Source organism: Suncus etruscus, chromosome 5 (assembly GCF_024139225.1).
Source record: "Suncus etruscus isolate mSunEtr1 chromosome 5, mSunEtr1.pri.cur, whole genome shotgun sequence".
Taxonomy (NCBI): domain Eukaryota; kingdom Metazoa; phylum Chordata; class Mammalia; order Eulipotyphla; family Soricidae; genus Suncus; species Suncus etruscus.
The window spans coordinates 9,885,605-9,905,462 of record NC_064852.1 but is presented as its reverse complement, the minus strand read 5'-3'; the positions used below and the strand labels follow the sequence as shown (position 1 = coordinate 9,905,462).

The following is a 19,858-nucleotide window of genomic DNA, read 5'->3' as shown; positions in this document are numbered from 1 at the left end:
ATTTTGTGGGAACGGGATGCTGAATGATTTTTCTGGAAAGGGGGTGGCAGTTCAAATAAGTCAGGGAACCTCTTTCTTACGCAAGAAGGAGGGAATTGGGAAGGATAAGACGGGTCTGTGAAGAAGGAATTCCAGGTCATGCATGGGGCGAATGGGCAAGTAGTGTTCCTGACTTGAGGGCCAGCATGGAGGCTTTGCCAAATCTCTACTTCAGGGACCCTGGGTGCCACTTGCTTGGGCCAGCTTCCTGTAGACCATCACTCACGACCTTTCTTTTCTTTATTTTTTTGGTTTTTGGGCCACACTCGGTGATGCTCAGGGGTTATTCCAGGCTATGCACTCAGAAATAGCTCCTGGCTTGGGAAACCATATGGGAGGCAGGGGGATCGAATCTCAGTCCTTCCTGGATCTGCCGCGTGCAAGGCAAGTGCCCTACTGCTGGTGCCACTGCTCTGGCCCACTCATGGCCTTTTCTTCCCTCTTTTTCCAGGGCAACATGGGAGCAATGGGTCCGATCGGCTACCCAGGACCGAAGGGCATGAAGGTAAGTAGACATCAGCCCCACTCCCCTCAGTCAGGGCCTCATCCCTGCCCTGTGCATCCCTGACTCATTTTAGCCCAGGTAGGAAGCAATCCTGATCATAGCCCATAGGGGAGGATGGAGACGACTCAGGTGGAAGCTGGCAGACCCAGGAACTCACTTCTTCTTGAGTGTGCAAGTCTGTAGTGTAGATGATCTGTCTGTCATCCTTGCCAGACACTCTTCCTGGGCAGCCAACCTCTAGCTAAGGGGAATCTGATATTCTGGACCACAGCAGGTCCCCAAAGGCACAGACACTATCTTGCTAAGCAGTGAACTCTGCAAGTCCCAGCATGTCCCAGCAAGACAGGGAAAAGCAGGGGCTGAAGTGGTGGGGCAAGCGGTAAGGTGTCTGCCTTGCACACGCTAACCTAGGATCAAACCATGGCATCCCATATGGTCCCCCAAGCCAGGAGCAATTTCTGAGCACATAGCCAGGAGTAACCCCTGAGTATCGCCGGATGTGGCCCAAAACAAAACAAAGCAAAACTACAACAACAAAAGACAGGCAAAAGCTCTGGGTGCCCGGCTAGGGGCTGATCTTGCCTGGTCAGCGTGTGTCTGATGGGGCTCAGTCAGCCATGTTCCCAATCAGCAGGTCTCCCCACTCATTGTTGCCAATATTGCCCTTTCTCCTGCCCTTTCAATGCCCCCCACTGCCCTTTGAACTGGGGCCTGTCCCTTTTTTGCAGATGAGAAAGCGAGTTTGGACTGGGGCATGTAGCCGGAGGTCTTAAGGCTGACTCCCCTACCCCTCCAACTTCTATGACCCTCCCTCACTGCTGCACCCCTCTCTTATTTGTCTTGCAGGGACTGATGGGAAACATGGGGGAGCCCGGACTGAAAGGTGATAAGGTGATCCGAATGCTCCCTTATTGCACTGTGTTTTTCTGCATGCCCACCCTCTGCTGCACGCCGCTCACAAGGGCCACTCCTTGGCATGCTTCTTGCTCCCCACTGCATCCCTCTACTACAGTTGGATATCCAGCTGTGAGCTTGGCACACTGTAGGAGGGGCTCAGGCAAATGATTCTGGGGACAAACAGACCTTGGCAGAACCCCCCTCCCCCGAACTGTTATGGGACAGGGAGGAAGACCAACTGGGAATGTTCCCTTAATTCTGAGAGCAAAGCTGGGGTGGGTGGCCTGACTTTGAAACTAAAGGCATTGGGGCCAGAGAGATAGCACAGCCATAGGGCATTTGCCTTGCATTCGATGACTTGGGAATGCCCCGGGTTTGATCCCCATCATCCCATACAGTCCCCCTAGCTTGTCAGGAGTGATTTCTGAATACAGAACCAGGAGTGACCTCTGAGCACAGCTGGGTATGGTCCCAAAACAAAAAAGAAACTAGAAGCACATTTCACGATGTGGGATGGGCCAAATGAATGAGATGTCGCTGTGGGGCTCAAAGACACTCCCCTCGAAGACACAGAGGGGAAATAAGTCCCTATAAAATTTAGTTGATGTTGGGAGCCTGGCCTCAGAGAGCATGGGGTCTGAGCCCAGACCTGTCTTCCTCCCTGCTTCTGCACCCTCTTTCCTTACCCCATGCCAAAGCAGCAATGGAAGGGTTGGAGTAATAACACAGCGGGTAGGGTGCTTGCCTTGCATGTGGCTGACCTGTACATTTCATATGGTCCCCTGAACACTACCAGGAATGATCCCTGAGCACAGAGCCAGGAGTAATTTCTGAGCATCTCTGGGTGTGACCCCCAAAATAAAAACAGCAGTGGAGGGAGAACAGGGAACCTTAGGACTCATCCCCTGACCTGGGTCACGCAGCTTCTGAGTGACGAGAAAGGTCACACAGTGTCCTCTGGCTCACGTCTTGTGCTTCCCTATCAGCTGTGGCAAACCCGGCACCTCAAAGAATCTGCGGAAATGCTTTGGGGACTTAATCAAGGGCACACAAGCTTGCGCAGATGCGAGCTGGTCTAGCCAGATGCCTGCCATGGCCACATCTCCTGAGCTAAGTCCCAGCTGCAGAGTCCTGAGATACTCTTGAGTACCCTGCAGGACCCCTAAGCCAAGCCCATACCCCAAATTGCCGCTCCCACAGGGTGCATAAACAGTGTCAGGACTCAGACCCTGGCATCCCATTGTAGAGTTCCCACCATCCAAGGTCAGAAGGGCAGAGAAGATCATGCTCCGTGCTCAGGCACCACCTCCTCCAGGACTTAGCTCTCCCATTTTGGGGAAACTGAGACCCCAAAGAGAGGAGCAATAAATAGGGAGAAAGTCATTTTGAGGAGATCTAGCCATGTCCCTGAATTCTCAGTTCATTAGGGTACATGCTAGTCTTGGCCCTCTCCCTCCCTTTCTCCACCGCATCCACCCTCCCTGTGTCTCCAAGCCTCCAGCTTTCCTCACATCCCACCACCAGCACTCACTCCCTGCTCAGCATCCACCCCTGGCCCTTCCAGAGTCCCCAAGCTCTGCTTCATGGAGTAGGGCCTCCCCCACAGCAACCTGTGGCCGTGGAAGGGAGGACTGGGAAAAGGGGCTGAACCCACCACATTTTGGACAGCTTCAAGTTTGAGAGCTTGAAGTCGTTGCCCGGATGCCGAGGGACAGTGGGCGTGGAGACTGGTGGCTTTTATAGGCCCCATTGCAGAAGTACAGAACTGTCTCCCCTCCCTTTCCTGCCAGAACATGGAAATAAACGTGTTACATCGGGGTTGGCATGCTGGCTGGGATGTTCATTCCACAGTGGAAAGCTTGGAGGGGATTGGGGAGGGAGAAAGAGAGAGAGAGAGAGAGAGAGAGAGAGAGAGAGAGAGAGAGAGAGAGAGAGAGAGAGAGAGAGAGAGAGAGGGGAGAGAGGAGAGAGAGCAGAGAGAGAGAGGAGAGAGAGAGAGAAGAGAGAGAGAGAGGAGAGAGGAAAAAGAGAAAAGAGAAAGATTTTCCTGCCCATAATGTTCAAGAAAATTGCAGACGTCTTTGGGGTGGAAAAAGAGAGAAGGGAAAAGAAACACTCAGTGTCTCTTCTACCCCCTTGGTGGATGCAGGGGTATTCATATTGTATGAACAGGGCTCCAAACAGCCCCTCTTCCCCACCCCTCTCCGTCCCCCCGTGATGACAGCCGTGCCTCATGTTCTGTGGTCGGCCTCCTAGAATGCCAGATTTTCCATGACCCGGCCTGGCCTCCTTCCCACTTACAAACTCTTGGCTCCCTCCACTGTGGGCGCGCCTTCTCGGTCCAGCCCTCCTGCTTCAGGCCCCGCTTGCTTTCTCCCCGTTTGTTGGACAACTTTCTTAGGTGACTTGGAGATAACACACCCACCACTACCACTCCCCTTTGGGACCCTAAAATAAAAGCTCTTTAGAGATCAGAGAGAGAAAACAGGAGGTAAGGCACTTGCCTTTCACACAGCCAACCAGGGTTCTATCCCCAGCTTTCCATATAGTCCCTTACCAGAAATGACTCCTGAGTGCAGAACTAATGTTAATCCTTGAGCATGGCAGGGTGTGTCCCCCTCAAGTTTCTTAGTCCCCCAAACTCTGAGATAACAGAGAGTTTTTAAGACGAAAATAAAAATAAAAATATAAAAGGCATCCTGGTCCACAAAGGTAATACAGGGGGCAAGGTACTTGCTGTGCATGTAGCCAACCCCAGTTCTAATCCTTAGCACTAGATTTTATCCTTCAGGTACCATCAGGGCTCATTTCACACACAAAGCCAGAATTAGTCCCCGGCTATGGCCCCCAATACTCACTCCCTCCCCAAAAGAAAAACATTCTGGCTTTTGTTCTTTGGAAAGTTCTACTGGCCTTTAGACACTGATTATGGTTCTCTAAGATCCTTTATTCTAGAGATAATACAGCAGGTAAGGAAGGGATTTGCCTAGCATGCAGCTGACCTGGGTTGAATCTTCAGCATGTCATAGGATACTCTGAACCCTGCCAGGGGTAAGACTTTGAGCACCTGCTCAAAGTTGCCACCTGCTCCCCCCAACACACACACACACACACACACACACACACACACACACACACACACACAATTCTCCATTCTTCTTGGGGTTTTCTGTCCCTCCTTCCACTGCTCTTGGGACAGTGAGTTCTGAGACTGGAGAAGGGATGAGGGAAATCTCAGACAAGCAGGAAGAGGATCACAGGCCTCAATAGATGGGCAGCATCATTGCTGAAGGCCCCCTCAACTCGAGGGCCTCTCATGCTATTTCTTCAATCTATCTGCTTTCTTATTGCCACTGATTAAAAGCAGCTATTTAGAGACTGGAACAGTGGCAAAAGCGGTAGAGCATTTGCCTTGTACGTGCTAACCTAGGCAGACCATGGTTAGATCCCTGGCATCCCATATGGTCCCCCAAGCCAGGAGTGATTTCTGAGCGCATAGCTAGGAGTAACTCCTGAGCATCACCGGATGTGGCCCAAAAAACAACAACAACACCAAAAAAGTAGCAAATTAGAAGTAGACCGGAGCTGATTGCTAGCAGAGAATCTTCCAGTAAAAGAAGGAACAGCATAAGGCCCTGTGGCAGACCCCCACAAATGCAAATGCAGTACCCGAAGAGTTCAGTGCTGGAGCCAAAGAGATAGTACAGCAGGGATGGGTGCTTGCTTTGCATGTGGCTGACCCTATTTAATCCTGTATGGTCCCTGAACACTGCCAGGAGTTATCCCTGAGCTGAGTGCAGAGCCAGGAGTAACCCTTGAGCATGGTTGGATGTGACCCCCAAACAACAAAACTAAACCCCAAAACTCAGAGGTCAGTGCTACAGGACCACCTACACATGATCCCTCCATCCCATTCCATGTCACCTTAGTTCATCATGAAAGGGTTGTGTCTTCAGGTGTAGTACCTGTAACCACAAGGGACAGTCCTTCTCCAGGGCAAGCACTGGACCACGTCGCTTCCATAGAGTTTTCAGCCAGCTAAAACTCCATCTGCAGAGATGTTGGCTGGTCTCTCCCCGCTGTCCTGAAGCACCTACCTTCTCCTCACCCAGGCTGCCCTAGGTGGGGTGGGGGACCTTCTGCACCCAAGCAAGCAGCTGCTGGCCAGGTAGACTCGGGAGACAGCCTTGACCAAGCTGTACCTCATTGGAGGGAGAGGAGTCTAGAGCTGGAGAAGCTTCCAGAAAGAGTGTGGTCTTCACTATAACCTTCTTTGCTACTGTACATTTAGGGTGAACAAGGGGTTCCAGGTGTGTCGGGCGATCCTGGATTCCAAGGCGATAAGGTAACTGCACCCCCCTTCTCCTCTGCTTCCCCTGGGCTCTCCACTCCTGAGCCAACTCATACCAAGCCAGCATTACCTCAAGAAGCTTCCTTCCTCAGGAGCCTCTTCTCCACACATCCTAGGTTGACCTCACCTCACAATGACCCTGTGACTCAGTTTCCTGCTCTGGGCTCCTAATCCATGGAGCCATCTATGGTACCCTATTGCTTCCAAATCCACCTGAGGGAGCACTCTCTCCCCTAACTTGTAGGGACCTGAGTTGCTTTCCCTGTAAGCCCCAAGCTGCTTGAGGACACAGTCTCAAATGGCCGGGGCATGTGGCCGGCTGCACAGAACAGCGGCCATTCAGAACATAGTGAGGGGTGAAGGGTGAGATCGGGCGTCATTAACAGCCTTCCAAGCCATTCTCTTTGCTTGGGTCCGGCACCATGTGGCCACATCTGGACCTCACCCAGCCGGCCAACAAGACCCAGATGTTGGCCTCCCCCTCCTTCCTGGCTGGCCTGTATTGACCCAGTCTTGGTGCTTCAGAGTTGTAAGCCACGCAGGCTTGGCTGTTTCTGCAGCTGGCCTGTCTCTGAGGTACCCCAGTGGAGCCATTGAAGCGCTCCTGGGGCCTGGAGATGTTACTGGCTGCAGCCTCCCCTCAGCAACTCTGGGGCCCAGGGCATAGGGGTACTGGACTGGAAGCTGCAAGCAGGGAAAGAGAAGCAGAACTTTTCTTTTCACCCCTTTTCAGTAGGAGGTGGGTGGGTGTGTGTCAAGGGACTGGGATTCAACAAGGAAACATGGAGAGCAGCTGAAAAGGAGACAAAGGCAGAAAAGAAGCAGAGAACCTTAAACTTTAAATTTTATTTTCAAACATGCCCCGTCCTTCTAGCTGGTTCTGTTCTTCTAATCTGGCTTGCTCTGGGTCTTTTACAGGGTAGCCAGGGTTTGCCTGGACTCCCGGGTGCGAGGGGAAAACAAGGACCTCTGGTAAGTACCTTCTCTCTGACCTCCCCCAATCTCGAGTGGCTGAGGCCATGTGGCTGGGGGCAGCACCACAACCTTCTTAGCCTCCTGCAGCAGGACTGGGAGGTGACAGAGCAGGACAGGCTCAGAGAGGCCCCCCCAAAAAATTTATATATAAGCACATGGAGGCCCCAAGGGCCAGAAATGCTCCCAGCTGGGTTAGGTCAGAAGCCAGGCTCCCTCTGCTCTGCAAACTGCAGAGAGGGGTGCTGTTCCTCCCAATGGATTGACCCGCACTCTTGGCAAGGCTTCCAGCAAGTTTTATTATTCCCATTTTGCAGATGAGCAAAATAGGTCCTGCTAAGGGCCCTGTGTTGGAGGCGAATTTGAGCAGTAACTTCCAGCAGGCATCTCTGCATATGTGTCCTATGGATTCTCTTGCGTTTACTCTTTCTCTCTCTCTCCAACCTCTTCTTTGTAGGGCAAGGCTGGAGACAAAGGATCCCTTGGGTTTCCTGGGCCCCCTGGACCAGAGGTATGTGACATTGCCATATTCTTCTGACTGGCTCTTATTAGGACTGGGCTTTTTCCTTGTGAAAACAAGGCCCAGAGGAGGATAGGGATTTTCCTGAGGTCACACAGCCAATGAGAGGAGGTTGAGAAGGGACCTTTCTAGACCTGCCATCCTTCCTTTCCTGCCTCTAGGTCCCTAACATCACTTAGCAGTTCTCTCAGGCTTTGGGAAAAGCACTCACCAGCAGCAAGATCATGAGCTCTGCCCTCTTCCCAGCCTTAGTTTGGATACATGAGACCTTTGTGACACCCAGGGACTTCTTCCAATTCCCTGCCAACACCTTGCAGAGGTTGTGCTTTCAGAATTCCAGACTCCAGGGAGCCAGAAACAAATGTAAACAGAATCCAGTGTTTACATGAAGAGCCAGAGCTAAGGATGTCTGATAGCACAGTGAATCTAGTTACCAGCTGAGAGAGTGGCATTCCTTTGCAGAACTGTGCTGGCCTTCGCACCCATCGCACTCAGACAGCCACCCAAAAACAGAGACTGGCTCTGGAGATTGAGCCTTGCAGGGCTGTAGTCCATCCGGGATAATTTTTCAAAGGGTCCAGGCCAACCCCAGACAGAGCCCCTCGCCTGCCTATTTCCCTCCTTCCCCAGCGAACTCGCTGGTCTGCATGGTTGATGGTTTAAGGCTGCTCAGATACACAAGTCTCGCTGAGCTGGGGGGTCTCCAGACCATTGCAAAGATCCCTCCAGTTTGATCATACCCCAGGAGGCATGGAGGATCGTTTCCTGAAAGCTGTGAGTTCTGACTTTGCACTGTGTTGACTTTGGCTGGGTCACAGGCCTATCTTTAGACCACTGGAGCTGGCCTCTCTTCCATGGCCCCGATTCCTTCCATGGGTCATCGTGGAAAAGCCTTTTCCGAGAGTCTGGGTTTCCCAGCAGTCTGGCCAGTAGGGCTGGATAACATGTTCCCTCTCATCAGGATCCCTCCCTGCCCCCTTCCACTCTGTGCCAGAGATTCTGCAGAAGCTTCTGGGGTTTGTGGAGGGACTGGCTTATTCATCTCCACTCTCCTGGGAGGGAGCGTCTTTCTCCTGCATTTATGCAGAGGGAGAAACTGAGTCACAGAGCAGAGAAGTGGCTTCTTCGGGAGTCACAGTGCTACTAGTAGCAAATGAGGTCGAGTCCAGCCCTCTCCAGGGGGCTCCCCCTGGGTATATTCGGGCATGCCCCTCCCCACTGTGTGTTCTGTTTGGATTGGCTGACTCGGTTTCCAGAAGATGGCTCTGCTTGGCAGCCCACAGAAGCTGCTAAGCGTGTCAACGCTGCTCCAGGGCTTTGCCTGCTTTGCCAGAGACTGTGGGTGGGAGGTTTGGGGCTCCAGGCCCCCTAGGAAGGTACGCCTACTCGCACCCACAGGCCTGCTCTAAGGGAGCACCCAGAATTAATCTGCATCTCAAGTGCCAAGTTCTCTCTGGAGATGAGCCACCTCGGGCAGCTCTTTGATTTCTCAAGACTAAGGACCCAAAATCATTATGGGTGTAGGAGTGTGTGTGTGTGTGTGTGTGTGTGTGTGTGTGTGTGTGAGAGAGAGAGAGAGAGAGAGAGAGAGACAGACAGAGACAGAGAGACAGAGAGACAGAGAGAGAGAGAGACAGAGACAGAGAGACAGAAAGAGAGAGAGATAGAGAGACTGACCCAAGTCTTCATATTTGCAAAACTTGTGATCTGCCACTGGCGTTTCATATCTTTATTCAAGCACCTCGATTACAAACATGATTGTAGTTGGGTTTCAGTCATAAAAAAATAACACCCCTCTTCACCCAGTGCAACATTCCTATCACCAATGTCCCCAATCTCCTTCCCCCCAACTTGAAGGAGGTGACAGTCAACTCCAAGCTCAGGACTGCTGTGACCTTTGCTAAGGAGAAGGGTGAGGATGCAAGTTAACAGTCCTTAGCAGCAAATCAAATAAAGGTGTTAGGACATTGACTGAAACTCAACCATGAGAAAGAAGAAGAGAGAGAGGAGGGAAGAGAAGGAAAGGAATGGAGATGGAAGAGAAGAAGAAGGAGGGAAGAAGATGGAGGGAAGAAGGAAGGAGGAAGGAAGGAAGGACGGAAGGAAGGAAGGAAGGAAGGAAGGAGAGGCAAAGAAGGAAGAAGGAAGGAAGGAATGAAAGGAAGGAGGAAGGGAGGGAGGGTGGGAGGGAGGGAGAAGGGAGAAAGTGAAGGGGACAAAGGAAGGGAGGGAGGATGGAAGGAAGAAGGGAGGTGAGAGAGGGAGGAAGGAAGGAAGGAAGGTAGGAAGGAAGGAAGGAAGGAAGGAGAGAAGGAAGGAAGGAAGGAAGGAAAGGGAAGGAAAGGGAAGGAAGGGAGGGAGGGAGGGAGGGAGGGAGGGAGAAAGAAAGGAAGGGAGGAATGAAGGAAGGAAGGGAGGGAGAGAAGGAAGGAAGGAAGGAAGGAAGGAAGGAGGGGAGAAAGGAAGGATGGAAGGAAGGAAGGAAGAAAGGAGGAAGGAAGGAAGGGAAGGAAGGAAGGGAAGGAAGGGAAGGAAGGAAGAGAAGGAAGGAAAAAAAGGAAGGAAGGAAGGAAGGAAAAAAAGAAGGAAAGGAAGGACATTCCCGAGGCCACATGGGAGGAAGGATAGGCCTTGTGTCTTGGGGTTCATGCCCAAAGCCTTGGATTCTTAGTGGTTTAGAAACTAAGGAAGTTGGGAAGCTACCGTATAAGCAAATGGAATTCTAGGCCAAATGAACAAAGGCATTACCCCTGAAACAAGGAAGGGAAGGCTTACATCCTGGTGAAAAGTGTCTGCCCTCCTCTAAGGACATGATCAGAACTGAAGGTGGTGGTGGGAGGCACCCTGGACCCCTGAAGTATTAGAAGGGACAGATGGAATGGACAGACTGACAGGTCTCTGTAGGTGGTCTTCTGAGCAGAGACTGGAAGGACTTGGGAGTCCTGTGCTTGAATGAGGCCAGTGGCTATTAACCCTTTCAAAGCCACAGCTAGCCCCCAAAATCACCCCTGCAGGGTCAGTGCACAAAAAGCCAGACTTGTAAAGCCTAAATTGACTCATCCCCAGACTCCTGGTGCGTTTGCTTGTTGCTGTTTTAAATCATTCCTGCTTGGCCTCCTGGAATGTTCACTGCAGCTGTCAGAGACGCAGGAGCTGGCCCAGGATCCTTGTTTAAAGGGAGGGAACCAAGTGACTCTCTGGCTCTCCCTATCTGGGCTCTGTGAGGCCTGGGCTCTCATTGCTTCCTCTATGGTTCCCCCCAGTGAACCCCCATCCTCTCTTCCCTGCAGGGGTTTCCTGGAGACATTGGCTCCCCAGGGGAGAATGGCCCTGAAGGTGTGAAGGTGAGCTACAGAAGCTGTCAGAACTCTCTGGGAAATTGGCTAAGGAGGAGAGGGGAATCCTGTCAATCTGGGACACAGTTGGGGGGAAGTTAACACCCCCTTTTGCTCCCTTTTTCCAGGGTAAGACTGGAACTCGAGGCAAGTTGGGCCCCCCTGGACAGCCGGGGCTCGAGGTGAGACCAACTGGCCCTGAGACCAAGTGGCCTTTTACATGTAACCCCTTTACCTATCACCCCCAACTTGCTCTGTCCTGGGCAGAAGACTCAGCTCAGCACCCCAAAAGGCCTCTGTTCACCAGGACTGGCCTATACTTTTCTTGGGGTCGTAGGCAAATTCCTTACCCTCTACTGTACCCCCTCTTAGTCTGGACTTTCTCTGGGCACTGTGTCACTTCTACTTATGGGCTACAATTCTAGCTAAGGTGTAGAGAGTGGGACTTTCAGCTTTGCTCTGCACATGAGTTCCTGAGATCCTTGTGGCTGGTAGTAGTTCCAGTCCAGCTCTGCTGCCTCAGAGCCAGCCCCAGCCTTGTGCCATGAACTCATTTCTTGGCTCTTAGTCGAGGTTAGGGCTCTGGAGGGTGAGGGTAGGGATGCCAGCCAGTTATGAGCAAGGGGACCAAAATGGCCCCGGGTACCACCAAAAAGTCCCTGGGCCAGGTTATGCGTGAAGTTCTCCACCCCAACCTCAGACCTCCAGCTACCCCACCCCTGTGGGGATACAAGAGGCCTCACCACAGCCACAGCAGCATCTGGCTGACATGGATCCCTCCCCAAGGCTTTGCGAGGTCTGGCAGGGTCCCAGGGCTGGCTCTGGGAGCTGCCACATGGGGCTGCTTTCCTGGAAGTTGGGGCATAGATGCGGGGGCAGGTCTGGAGGGGCCCCTTGATCAGGCTGGGAGGCCAGAAGGGCAGGTCTGGAGGCAGTCTATATAAGGTCAGGCTTGTGAGGGTGCTGGAGGGTTTCCATGGGGCCAGTGTGGAAGTAAAAGGAGGCACATGAGGGCATCAGGCTTCCATCACTCTGGGGGAAAAACAAGGTCCTGATTACCCCAATCCATCCATACTTCTGCCCATTCATTCCCTACTCATTTATTTATCCTTCACTAGTCCAACCTTCAATAATTTGTCCTTCACTCATTGACCCTTGACTCACCCATCACTCATCCTTTCAATAATACACCCTTCACTCATCCACCCTTCACTCATCCACCCTTCACGTATCCACAATTTGCTCATTTATCTTCATCTATCCTTTACACTTTTACCCTTTACTCATCTACCCTTCACTCTTCCACCCTTCATTTGTCCACAATTCACTCATCCACTTTTTATCTATTCTTTACTCTTACCCTTTACTCAACTACCCTTCTACTCCACCCACTCACCCACTCACCACTGCATACCCCATCCTGAGTGATATGGGGGGGGTTGATTTCAGACTGAAAGATTCTCACATCCTCTAGGAACTAGTGTAAGCCTGTCATCCCATCAACTTCTCTCCTGCTGCCCCAGTCACAAAAGAGGAACCCAAGGCACCTGAGACAGGCCTGCTGGTTAGCAAAAGCAGAAACCAGGGCCCAGGTCTCTGAGTTATAATCATGGGACTGTGTTTTTCAATACACAATGGTATGGTCCATCCCGAGCCACTATTGTTTCCAGATGCTTTGGCTTATTTTCATGACATGGACCAGACCATCACCCCCAATCCCTGGGTTCCCTACCTGCCAGGCTATGATATGTGTGTCCTATGCCCCAAGGATGCCAGATTGATAGAGAGGGAGCAGGCCCAACAATTCTCCTAATCATGGGACCCCTCCATCCCTAAAAGACCAGTCTTCCAAGTGTCCCTCAGAATTAATTCTGCCCTCTTTTCCATCCCATGTCTCCTGACTCTAGGGCGATGAAGGACCCATAGGGCCCCCAGGAGTCCCTGGTCTGGAGGTGAGTGTTGCTAGCCTTGGGGCTGGGGGAGATGCTGGTACTCGGAGAAAAAAACACCAGATGGGCTAGTGGTAGACTACTACTGGTGACGGGCAAGTGGTAGACTACATATGAGAGAGCTTGAGTTGGATCCTGGGCACTGCTGGGTGTGGAACCTAAGAAATCACAGTAGTATCAGTATCAGTAGTATCAGTGATGGACACCACAGGACAGAGATGAGAGTCTGAGCAGACCGTACTCCCTGTCACCTGCTCAGTCCTTCACCTAATCACCTTCATCGAGGGGTCAGGAGAATGACTCCACTTTTCTGCTCCATTTTAAGGCCCTTGAGGCTCAAAAGAATGAAGGGTTCAGCTCACTATATTACAGTTAAAGAAGTGGGTGCTCAGCCTGACCTGACTCCATCACTTTTCCCAGGTCTATCCAAGTCCTATATTTTCCACCATTGTCAGACTGCAACTCAACAATGGTTTGCTCTTGGAATTTCTTCGAAAATGACCAAGGGGGGAGGGAGGGGATGAACAAAGGACCCAAAATGCTTCTTGCAGTGTGTGGACATTAGTAATTAAAGCCAAGACATTTTAGAATATATTACTAAGTCCTTGAAAGTTAATAACGAATGTTCACAAGAGTTTATAAAAACTGGCAAGGTCTTCCAAAGCAATGAAACTTAGGGAATAAAGTGACTTGCTTTTACCTTCTTTTTTTTTTTTTTTTTTTTTCAAATCTCTTTAATGTCTGGCCTAAAAGAAGTCAGCTGGATCCCCAGGCATGCTTCTGTTTTCAGTCTGTTGCTGACACCACATGGCCTGTAGCTGCCACGGGGAACTCTGCTCATGTCCCTGGAATGAACATGGCCCCGGCCTGTACCCTCTCTGGAGAATTCTGGGAGTGGTTCCTTGCTCAGTTTCCTAAAACCAGCTGTACCCTCGAGGTCATATATCTACACCCTAGAACAGCTGGCAGCCTGGGGCATCTGAGTTCAGAACTCTGCATTCCTAGGGCCTTGGATCTCCCCCAAGCTGCCTGCAAGGGCATTCTGCCGGGTCCCAGGACCCCAAGACTAATCCATGACTATTCTCTCTTTCTTCTCACTATTGTAGGGTCAGCCTGGCAGAAAAGGGTTTCCTGGGAGGCCAGGCCTGGATGGATTGAAGGTAAGAAAACCCGGAAAAACACTGAGCAGGGAAGGATGGAAGGGACCCCAACTCATGGGGCCCTAGTCAAATCCCAAGTTCTAAGGCCAGGTTTGAAAAGAAAGGGAGGAAGGCCACTCATTTTCACAAATTGGGAATAGAGTGGGAAATATGGATACAGTAATGTCCATTAGTGTGTACAATGGCATCACCAAAGATGGGGTGGTGGGGTATTTGATAAGATGGGAAAGTACCTATATGTGGTACTGGGATTGACTAGTGGTAGTGGTGGATGTTGGTAGGGGGTAAAGCATAGATGGTGAACCATAGATGGTGAGAATGGCAGTAGGTAGTGATTGTAGTGATGGTGGCAGTAAGTGACATTGATCATGGAGCTGGTGATAGATGGTTGTGATGGTGGTGGAGACTGGTAGTAGGTGCGGTGGTAGTGGTTGATGGTGGGCTGGAGGTAGGAGTTGGCGATGGTGAAAATGGTGGCAAAAGGTGATGACAGTGGGGTGGAAACAGTAGGTGGTAACAGTGGGGATGGAGATAGTAGGTGATGATGGTGGGAATGGAGGTGTTGGTGGTGATGGTCATGGTAGTAGTAGGTGAAAGTGGTATGATAAATGCACTTCATTTGTTATAGGTTTTTTCATTAGCAGAAAGAGAATGCCAGGGGAGAGGGCTAGTGCACAGTGGGGTTTCATGACTTTCCAGGGTTCCCTGAGAGCCCATTGTTTCAGCCATGCCAGGCAAGGCCAAGTTCACAGAAGGTGAACCCCAGAAGGTAGAGCAGGGCCAGTGGAGTATGGCCATCTCTGTGCCCTCCTCAGGGGAGTGAGGCACCCATGTGTCTGTGTGACCTAGGTCTGTGGGGACATGGTAGAACTGTTTGTTGGTGTAACCCGGGTCTGTGGGGGAATGTGGGGGAACATGAGGATACTGTGCCTGTATGACCCAGGTCTGCAGGGGAACTTGGGGGAACCTGTGCGTCTGTGTGACCTGGATCTGTGGAACTCTTGTGAATCTGAGTGTGTTTGGGAACATGGAGGTTGACATGTTTTTTAAGTAATTCTGGTCTACGGTAGGGACACAGAAAGGAGTGGCCCACATGTTTGTGAGCTGGACTCCTGGCTGCCAGAGACATACACACCCTCTGTGGTCTGAGCATTCCTCCACCCCCACCCCAAGTTCCCTGATGCCATGGGAATGGGGGTTCTGCTGTTCTTACCAGCAGTTACCTGCTCAACCCATTCAGCTCACTGTATGATCATAGCCGTTATCAACTCTCTGAGCTTCAGTTTTCACCTCCACAAAGTGCAGTCAACCATAAAATCCCCAATGAGCACAAACTGGGGGTGCTGGATGATCTCTCCCAGGCAGATCCTTAGAGGGACAGAAGTTGGGGTCAGTACCTCAAGAACCAGAGATTACATCTGCATTTACATAGGTTCCTGAACCTTGTTATTTGTCTGCAGTCTCCACAGCCTGACTCTGGCCATGAGGCTTCTGGTCTGTTCAGTTCTCCTCTGGTCCCCGAATGCCCTTGGCAACCATGGCCCTCCTGAGTCGCCTTCTCTTTGTGTCTTTGCAGGGGGAGCCAGGAGATCCCGGACGGCCAGGACCTGTTGGTGACCAGGTGGGTCAGCAGGAACCTCGGGGCAGAATGGCCTCCTTTATCAAGCCCAACCCATGAGCTTCCTCATCTCACTCCCATTCCAGCTCCCACTTTGTTGATAAGGCACTAATCTCAGGGAGTTACGACTCCCTAAGAAAGAGTGAATCACCTTTTGAGCATCTGTCTCCCCTGAATCCAGCATGTTTTTTTCCAGAGAGATAACATGACTATGGCTGGCGTAGTATTTCTAAAGCACCTCTGAATGGTGCTCGGGGTCTCCAGTCTTACACAGTCATGTACCCCATATACAGATAGGGGAGTTGGAAACCTGAACAGGGAAGCTACATAGCAGGGATCTTAGATTGCATAGGAAAGGAAATGCAAACCAGGGGCTGAGAAATAGCACAGTGGCAGGGCATTTGCCTTGCACGCAGCCAACCCTTGATGGATCCTGGTTCGATTCCTGGTATCCCTTATGGTCCCCCATGAGTCTGCCTGGTGTGAGCCAATCCCCCCAAAACAAAAGAAAGAAAGAAATGCAAACCAGTGGCCTGGTACCTTTGGAGGTCCCAAGAGGAAGAGGGGTTCTGAATGCAATCATTCAGATGAAGATTCAAGTATCACCCCCTTCAGTATCAGGGTCTGGGGTCCTGACAATAGGGAAATGAGTGTTTTTCTCCCCGCAAATCTTGACTGCTAGATCCCAAGGTCAGGTCCAAAGGTGTCAGCATCCTTTACTTTGCTATTTGTGTTCATTAAACCATGTTTAACTGTGAGCCACGGGTGGCACGTACCAGTGTCGCTGTGCTAAAGGGGGAGCCCACTTATGGTGCCCAGAAAAGCGTAGATGCACAATCTTCTCCGTGGTGTGAGAGCAGCACGTGCCAGCTCCCTTCCCAGCCCCAGAACATCTGCTGGGGGGGTGGGGGGTAAGGAAGTCCCACGGGGGGAGCATTGGGGTTTTGAAACCTATCCAGTGTCATTCGAGCACATTCTGTGAGAAGCCCAGTAGTTTGGAAGGACTGTCTGGGCCTGGATCTAGTTCCTGATTGAAAAATAAGACAAGACAACATGATCAGCCAGTTTAATATCATAGTTACACCAAGTGTAGGTCCCTCAGGAACCAGATCCTTGGGATCTTAGAATGCCAGGATGTTATAGAACTTTGGAAATCCTTTTATCCCTGTAGCCTAACCTCTTCGTGCCCAAAACTCCTCCAACCCAGTACACACAAAATAGAGTTAAGTGCCAAGCAAACCAATTCTCCTGGGGCACAATTCTGAAACAAAGTTAGATGGAAATCCATAGAGATAAGCTGCTGCTGCTTTTCTTTTTATTTTCATTGACTCACCATGAATGGCAAAGATCTATACGATTGAGTTTAGGCATGCAATGTTCCAACACTTGTCCCTTCACCAGCATCTACTACTCCCATCAATTTTTCCTACCAGTTTTCCTCTTGCCCACCAGCCTGCCTCTGTAGCAGACACATTTTCCTTCCATCATCGACTTAGTATTCCTTTCCCTAATTTATCCCCCTCTACCTACCCCAATAGCAAGTTTCCTACTGAACACCAGTTCTCCTACTCTTCATTTTTATTGCCTTTAGGTAGTTGGTATTTCTCAGGAAAGTTTCTTTATAGCCCACATATGAGTTTTTCTAAGTCTAAGTCCACATTCTAAGTCTGTTCCCCTTCCTCTAACTTATTTCACTCAACATGATATTCTCCAGAACCATATAGGTAGCAGCAAATGGCATGATTTCATCTTTTCTTTTCTTTTCTTTTCTTTTTTTTTCTTTTTGGTTTCTGGGTCATACCCGACAGTGCTCAGTGCTCCTGGCTCTGTGCTCAGAAATTGCTCCTGGCAGGCTCGGGGGATGCCAGGATTTGAACCACAATCCTCCTGCATGCAAGGCAAATGCCTCACCTCCATGCTATCTCTCCGGCCCCCACTTCATCTTTTCTTATGGCTGAATGGTATTCCCTGGAGAAGATGTACCATAGCTTCTTTAGCCATTCATCTGTTCTTGGGTAATCAAGTTGTTTCCAGATGTTGACTTTTGTGTATTGTGCTGCAAGGAACATAGAAGTACAGATGTCTTTTCTGTGTTGTGTTTTCAGGGGCTTGGGTTATAAGCTTCTTTATCATGGTATTTTGTGATGATTTTGAGCAACAGATCCATTGTGGTCTCAGTTATGAATGCTTTGATAAGTCTTAATGCTGTCTTTTGAGATGTCCACAGCAATGGTTATTATAAATAAATGCCAGTGCTGGTAAGACTGTGGGTGCTTGAGAGTAATGCTAGGTTATAGTTCATATTGTCACCATAAGGTTGGGGAAATTACTCAAAATGCTGGAACACATTCATGGCACGTGGCAGACCTGGATCCAGTCCATGGAGACCTCGTGGTTCCCATGAGCCTGGAGTAAACTCTGAACACTGCTAGGTAGGACCCCCTAACAAAAAAGCAACAAAAAGCTGTCACTTTTGGGGTCAGAGGATGGCACAATGGGTTGGGCAATTGTCTTGCATATGGCTGATCCAGGCTTGATCCCTGGCATTCCATATGGTCCCCTGAGCACTGCCAGGAGCAATTCCTGGACTCAGAGCCAGCATAACCTCTGAACGCAGCTGGTGTGGCCCCAAAACACAACAGTAGTGCCACTTTTCCCATAGAAATTCATGAACTCTCACTCCCCCCTCCCCCCCCCCCCACACACACAGAGAATTCCATCCTGGGAGCCTTCTAGAGATCCCAGGTTAAGAACTTCTAGAATTGACCTGAGCAATGACCTTGCTTGAGGTTCACTTGAGATTCAATCCCAAGCACAGCCAGGAGTAAACCCTGCATATAAAGCCAGGAGTAAGTTCTGAGCACAGACACATATGGCCCTTAAATGCTCTTTCGAGGGGAAATTATTTTAAATTATTATAAAAGATTTTCTAAAACTTATTCCACTGCTCTTATCTGGGGCTAATAGGGTAGTCTTGACTAAGATGACCTGTAGGGGATAGTCTCAGAGAGCCCCAACCTGAGACAGAGCAGGGAGGCCTCTGACATTGGATTTGGGGGCCACCCTGGCAGCTGTTCCAAGCATGGGAATGGGATGGGTATATCCTGCAGAGTTGCGGGGAAAGATGAGAAACCTTCCTTCTTTTTTCTTTTCTTTTATATTTTTTATTGAGACCAATGTGAATTACAAATCTTTCACAGTTGTATTTCAGGCACATAGTAACAGTGAATTCGGGCCATTCCCACCACCACTGTTGACCTTCCGCCACTCTTCCCAGCATGCCTTCCAACCCTCCACCCTTAGCCCCTGGACTGTTAGGGTAACAGGTCTCTTTTGTGTATAGCTTGTTGTAGTTTGGGTCTCTTGATTCTATTGTCATTGACTTTGGTTAGGTCTGACCATTTTTTATTTCCATTCAATGCTCCTGAGACTGCTTGGCCCCTAGGTCCCATCCACTTTTATTTAACTATTTATTTATTTATTTATTTATTTATTTATTTATTTATTTATTTATTTATGTATTTATTTATTTATGAAACCTTCCTTCTAAGCCAGGCTCACACACATTTATTAAACAGCTGTTGGTTTCTAGGCTCTTTGCCGGACACTATTCCCTATCACGTGCACCCGCCCCCCACAACCTTCAGATGATGCTATTGCCCCCCCCCCCATGTGGGCATAAGGAATTGTAGGGACTGAGCAGCAACTTGCCTCAGATCTCCTGGACTCCCACAAAACTCAGCCAGGATGGTCATTTGTATCTGCCCTTTGATTTCCTGAGCCTTTGGATCCTCTGACTCTCACTGTGGTGAGACGGCTGGCCAGGTCCTGTCCTATGTGCTGGGCACACACACTCCTGCCCTTGACATGGAAAGACCCATGACTACCTTGTGCCAACATCTACAGCAATGTCATAGGTCATCAAAGAAGGACAGAGAAAGGGAAATACCAGGTTAAGGTACTTTCATGCTTTGCATGCAGCTAACCCTGATTGGACCCCCAGCACCATGTATAAGTCCCTGCACCCTAGCACAGTCAGGAATGAGTGCTGAGCACAGAAAGGAAGGCAGGAAGATTCTCAATGCTGATTCTGGCTCTTCCTGGAGATAGCACTGGTCCGTCTAGGCTGGTCTCCCCCAATCATGAACTCAGCCCCTCAGATCCTGCTGGAGGAGCATCCACCATCACTACCACAAGTGCCAATGCTGCTTGCATAGTCACTGCCTGTGCTATTGGCTGTCAAAGCTGCCTTCTACCCCTTCCCCTACCTGTGTATGTCCTAGGCCTTTGGAACTCTCTTCTTTGGAGGACATGTTTGCTAGGTTCATGGTGACAGGAGAGGCAAAGTAATTGACTCATGAGAATATTGGGGGCTCCTGGGTTGAGGTTTCTGACAGCTCAGTGAAAATCGCTCTCAAGTGAATGCTTTTTAGGAACCAATCAGCATCTCTGAACAGCTCAGGGACAGGCCTGAATTTTGCTCCCAAGGGACCTGGACTGCTCTGGCTTAAC

At 50.3% G+C, this 19,858-nt stretch overlaps 1 protein-coding gene across 1 annotated transcript in view; it reads left to right on the top strand.

Moving 5' to 3' along the window:
- COL27A1 (collagen type XXVII alpha 1 chain) overlaps positions 1-19,858 on the top strand; it is a 142,420-nt gene that overhangs the window by 67,526 nt on the left and 55,036 nt on the right. The window contains exons 15-24 of the mRNA XM_049774232.1: positions 491-544; positions 1,391-1,435; positions 5,733-5,786; positions 6,711-6,764; positions 7,222-7,275; positions 10,575-10,628; positions 10,748-10,801; positions 12,527-12,571; positions 13,675-13,728; positions 15,305-15,349. Coding sequence (XP_049630189.1) covers positions 491-544; positions 1,391-1,435; positions 5,733-5,786; positions 6,711-6,764; positions 7,222-7,275; positions 10,575-10,628; positions 10,748-10,801; positions 12,527-12,571; positions 13,675-13,728; positions 15,305-15,349 — 513 coding nt within the window. The remainder of the gene's footprint in view (positions 1-490; positions 545-1,390; positions 1,436-5,732; positions 5,787-6,710; positions 6,765-7,221; positions 7,276-10,574; positions 10,629-10,747; positions 10,802-12,526; positions 12,572-13,674; positions 13,729-15,304; positions 15,350-19,858) is intronic.